This window comes from Phaethon lepturus, unplaced genomic scaffold (genome assembly GCF_000687285.1).
Source record: "Phaethon lepturus isolate BGI_N335 unplaced genomic scaffold, ASM68728v1 scaffold9374, whole genome shotgun sequence".
Classification (NCBI taxonomy): domain Eukaryota; kingdom Metazoa; phylum Chordata; class Aves; order Phaethontiformes; family Phaethontidae; genus Phaethon; species Phaethon lepturus.
The window spans coordinates 1-5,045 of NW_010535443.1; the positions used below are offsets into that span (position 1 = coordinate 1).

General features: G+C 45.8%; 1 protein-coding gene across 1 annotated transcript in view; it reads left to right on the top strand.

Annotated features, from left to right (window-relative positions):
* Window positions 1–2,882: 2,882 nt before the first annotated feature.
* SRP9 (signal recognition particle 9kDa) overlaps window positions 2,883–5,045 on the top strand; it is a gene marked incomplete at its 5' end in the record, with an annotated part of 3,716 nt that continues 1,553 nt past the window's right edge. The window contains one exon of the mRNA XM_010285810.1: window positions 2,883–2,951. Coding sequence (XP_010284112.1) covers window positions 2,883–2,951 — 69 coding nt within the window. The remainder of the gene's footprint in view (window positions 2,952–5,045) is intronic.

Below are 5,045 nucleotides of genomic sequence, written 5' to 3' on the forward strand. Positions count from 1 at the left end.
AGCGGTTGGGGGGGTGGTTTTCGAGGTGTAGTTTAAGTGGCCTGCACGGGGGAGGTAAGAAGCAGCAGCAAAGAGGGGGGTTACGCGCTAGTGTCGCACCTGACCTTCCTTATCCATGAAACGGAAGGTAGTGTTCATTTAACACCCCGAAAACGTACATGGGGAGGGCGTTCAGGTGTTCTTATCAGCGACGTGTATGAACCTCGAGAACCCAACTTCAGAGACGTTGTGCATGCTTGCAATGTACCTGTGTGTTAGAAAGCGGGATTAGAAGTGTTCTATTTACACCTCTGCTCGGCACTGGTGAGGCCGCACCTCGAATACTGTGTTCAGTTTTGGGCCCCTCACTGCAAGAAGGACATTGAGGTGCTGGAGTGTGTCCAGAGAAGGCTAACTAAGCTGGTTGAGGGATCTGGAGCACACGTCTTATGAGGAGCGGCTGAGGGAACTGGGATGGTTCAGTCTGGAGAAGAGGAGGCTGAGGGGAGACCTTATCACTCTCTACAACTACCTGAAAGGGGGTTGTGGTGAGGCGGGTGTTGGTCTCTTCTCCCAAGTAACAAGCGATAGGACGAGAGGAAATGGCCTCAAGTTGTGCCAAGGAAGGTTTAGATTGGATATTAGGAAAAATTTCTTTACGGAGAGAGTGGTGAAGCATTGGAACAGGCTGCCCAGGGAGGTGGTGGAATCACCATCACTGGAAGCGTTCAAAAAACGTGTAGACATGGTACTTCGGGACATGGTTTAGTGGGCATGGTGGTGTTGGATTGATGGGTAGACTTGATGATCTTGAAGGTCTTTTCCAACCTTAATGATTCTGTGATTCTGTGAATGAAGAATGTGTTGGTTTATTTTATGAGTTTCCAACATGTAAGACCATATAATTTGAATTTGTCTTCCTAAAAAAAATTAAAGGAAAGCATTCATTAGCTCTTATGTTGCATTGTTGCCTGCAGTGTCACTTCAGACTGGAAGGCATTAACTTCCTAAAGAATATTTGCTCTAGGAATTAGCTTCTTAGTATATGACTTCTTTTTAGTTCTGGTAACATTTGCAGGAGTATAGTTTGTGTAAACCTTAAAGGCAACTTCAGTCTTTGGAATCAGTATTGTATTCTAGCCGAAAAGTAGCACAAAAGGTAATGTGGAACTTTGTACGCCTGAGAAAACTTCAGTAAGAAAGGCCTGGTTTTCTTCACCAGAATAGGGGATATAGAAACCTTCAGAAGTAATGTTTAACATCTGCCTTTAATCAGCATGAGTGACCACTTCATATACAATTGTCACCTATCTACTGATAATAAAATTGTCCTATGTTACCTTCTTAGGCTCTGTAATAGTCAATTAAATTGAAGAGGAGGGATGTCACTGCAGACAGGAGTTGCTCTTCCCCTTTCATACAGGATGTCCAAAGGCAATCTCTTCCTATCCATGGCAATAAGCTTGTCTGTTTAGGATAGAGTTTATGTAGGCCCCAGGGTTACAACATGAGTACCCTCCTTTTAATTTGCCCAAGATATAGCCTGAGAAGCTTTTGTGTGTAATTGTGCTTGTCAGGAAACTGAAGGAAGAACAAGACTCGTGGGAGATGGGTGTGTGTTCTTCACGGGCTGGTCAGGCTAGGAAGTGAGTGGTCTTCCCTTTTGCAAGAGCAGGTTCGCTATTGAGTCCATGCCTGCTGCTTGTGGCAGCCTCTCTTGCGCCTTTGGGCCTGCTCTGTCGAGAGATGTACTGTTACACAGCGGTTGTGGTGGGAAGATGACAGTTTGTTAAACCAGAAGGGTAAATCTGATGAGATCTGTCTTGGAGCAGGAATTTCAAAATATGTCTTGTAGTCAAGGAGGTTGTTGACCGTTAGCACAGGTCACTCTGACAACAAAGACCTGTTATAGTGTGAGTTCAGAATGTTCTCAAAAGGACACCTTGCTTTGTTTCTAGTTACTGATGTTAGCTGAGTCTAGAAACAATAGATAAGAAGTCTCTGTGGCCAGCTCTGCATTTAAGAGGAAGCATTTAATGCTCAGTCGGTTACTGAGGATGTTGATTTTTATCACCATGGTTTTGTGGACTTTGGTGATTTGACAGTCCAGAAGGACTGCGGACAGGTTAAAATTCAGGGCAGGTGACTACAGTAGTAACTGTTTCAAGTGAGAAGTTGAATGCTTGCCTTCAGTCTTCAAAGTTAGCCTTGTTCAGTCTTGAAAGCAATTTAATTTGCAAGAAGTCTCTTCAGTCTTCTGATTTTGGTTACACTAAAAGTGTTCTGGTACCATCCCTTTCCACTTGCAAAACATCAGAACACTTCAAATCTGTCTGTAGGCTTCAGTGCAGCTATTGAATTAGCTGCAGTGACTGGAAAGAGAAATTTTTAATGTAGTAGTTTAGGTACCGTAGAAGAAAAAGCAATAATGTTGAGCTTTTCCCACTCGGTTAATAGCTTTTAGGTCTTTATGTAGAACCTTTTAAGTGTTTCAAGTCTGTAAACACAAGTTTCCATTTAGTTTTTCTGAAGTGTGGTGTATGGCGAGGCAATGTCTTGTATTGTCATGACTCTTGTAGTTTATCTTACCTGTTGCTGAGACTCCTACAATTGTCGTTGCTGTATTTGTAGTGGGTTTGAACATGACCAATGTTAAGCTCCCTGATGCTATTATAATAGCAGTTTAATACGTTAGGCAGGGAAATGTGATGGTTCAACTTCCAAACCATCCTGGTTGTACGATTAGTGGCCAGCAATGCTGAGGACCACCACAGAGGTAGTGAAAACATGAAGCAGTACATAATTCTAATAAAAGGCAGTCTGAATTTGTGCAGATTTCCTTCAGGCATGTTCTGAGAATTATTAGCTGTAGGTGCTAATTCATAAAATGTTTGTCATTTCAGGTGCGGGTTGTTCTCAAATATCGACATTGTGATGGGAACCTGTGTATCAAAGTAACGGACGATGTAGCTGTAAGTACAGAATATATTCCCCTTTCAGGGCTTATTGTACCTCTCGGGGACTTGCATTTTGCTGTCAGTCAGCTTGTGAGCTCTTAGTCATTGCCTTGAGAGTGGCTGACAGTGTTCTAAAAACTTGTTGTGCCCAGCCTTCCCCTAGTGACTGACATTAACCTGTGGTTCAACTCTGCACAGTCCATGAAAAGTTCTAACATTTCAGTGGCTTTATGGCTGTCAACATAATTATTTTGGGATTCTCTGAAAACAAGGAAAATGAGCACTACGAAAATCTTGGACCCTCTGTCTATCTGAAAATGCTTCATGCAACTACATCGGTAGCTTCTGCTGAAGTATTTCAGAAGCATCTTCACGCAGAGGTCTTTATTAATGTCAGTATGGTCCTTTAATTTGTTCAGAGTGGTGACAGCTTCCAGCTGTGGGTTAAGCTCCTTATTTGTGATTATGAGACAGTGGAGTGCCATCAGACTGAATGACAAGACATGCTTGTGGTTCAGAGATCCCATCTTCTGAAATACTGTTATGATGCCAGTTATGCATTCAGTAAAAACTATGGTACACACACACGATATGGAATTCTGCAGTGTTCTTCCAAGGGTTGCTGTACAAGGAGGTGGAGCAGCTGCGCTTACTGGTTGCCCTTGTTCTAAATAGCTTAGAAGAGAGCTTAGAAGCACGTGTGGGACTAGGATGTGAGACGGTGGGCAGCGGGTAGAAATGCATAGCATGCATCGGCGTATGCATGCGTGCCACTGACAGGTTCTTGGTGCTTTGATGTTATAGCCAAGTTGTTGTTCTGCAGTCTAGAGTAAGAAACAGTAGTCTGCCCTTCTCTTCAGATTTGGAAAAATGAGATTTCTTCTTTCTAGGAAAAGTAGCCTGGCATAGGTATTTCCAATACCTGGGAGAGATGTGAAACTTCAGTAATAACACTTCTCAATAGGGTAATAGGGCTTTAGTGTGGGTGAGATGTTGAGCATGGGGCATTGATAACAGGGAAGTGAAGGGCAATTAAATTGAAATCTTCCATAGTGGAAGGTTTGCTAGATGCCACGTGCTCACCAAAGCAGCTCTATCACTCCCCTCCTCAGCTGGACAGAGGAGAGAAAGTATAACAAGCTTGGTAAGGACAGGGAGAGATCACTCACCAATCACCATCATGGGCAAAACAGACTTGACTTGGGGAAATTAATTTATTGCCAGTCAAAATCAGAGTAGGATAATGAGAACTAAAACCAGATCTTAAAACACCTTCCCCACACCCCTCCCTTTTTCCTAGGCTGAGCTTCACTCCTGATTTCCTCTACCCTCTCCCCCCGAGCAGCACAGGGGGCCGGGGAATGGGGGTTGTGGTCAGTTCATCACACGTTGTTTCTGCTGCTGCTTCCTCCTCAGGGGGAGGACTCCTCACACTCTTCCCTTGCTCCAGCGTTGGGTTCCCTCCCACAGGAAACAGCCCTCCACAAGCTTCCCGAACGTGAGTCCTTCCCACGGGCTGCAGTTCTTCACGAACTGCCCCAGCCTGGGTCCCTTCCACGGAGTGCTGTCCTTCAGGAACAGACTGCTCCAGCCTGGGTCCTCCACAGGGTCACAAGTCCTGCCAGCAAACCTGCTCCAGCGTGGGCTTCCCACGGGGTCACAGCCTCCTTTGGGCATCCACTAGCTCTGGCTTGGGGTCCTCCCCGGGCTGCAGGTGGAGATCTGCTCTACTGTGGAGCTCCATGGGCTGCAGGGGGACAGCCTGCCTCACCATGGGCTTCCCCAGGGGCTGCAGGGGAATCTCTGTTCTGGTGCCTGGAGCACCTCCTCCCCCTCCTTCCTCACTGACCTTGGTGTCTGCAGAGCTGTTTCTCTCACATCATTACTCTTCTCTCCAGCTGCAAAGGCTGTGTGCAGGTTTTTTCCCCTTCTTAACTCTGTTATCCCAGAGGCGCTACCACTGCTGCTGGTGGGCCTGGCCTTGGCCAGTGACGAGTCCGTCTTGGAGCCGGCTGGCACTGGCTCTATAGGACACAGGGGAAGGTTCTAGCAACTTCTCACAGAAGCTACCGCAGCGGCTTCCCCCATTTACCAAAACCTTCCCTGTTA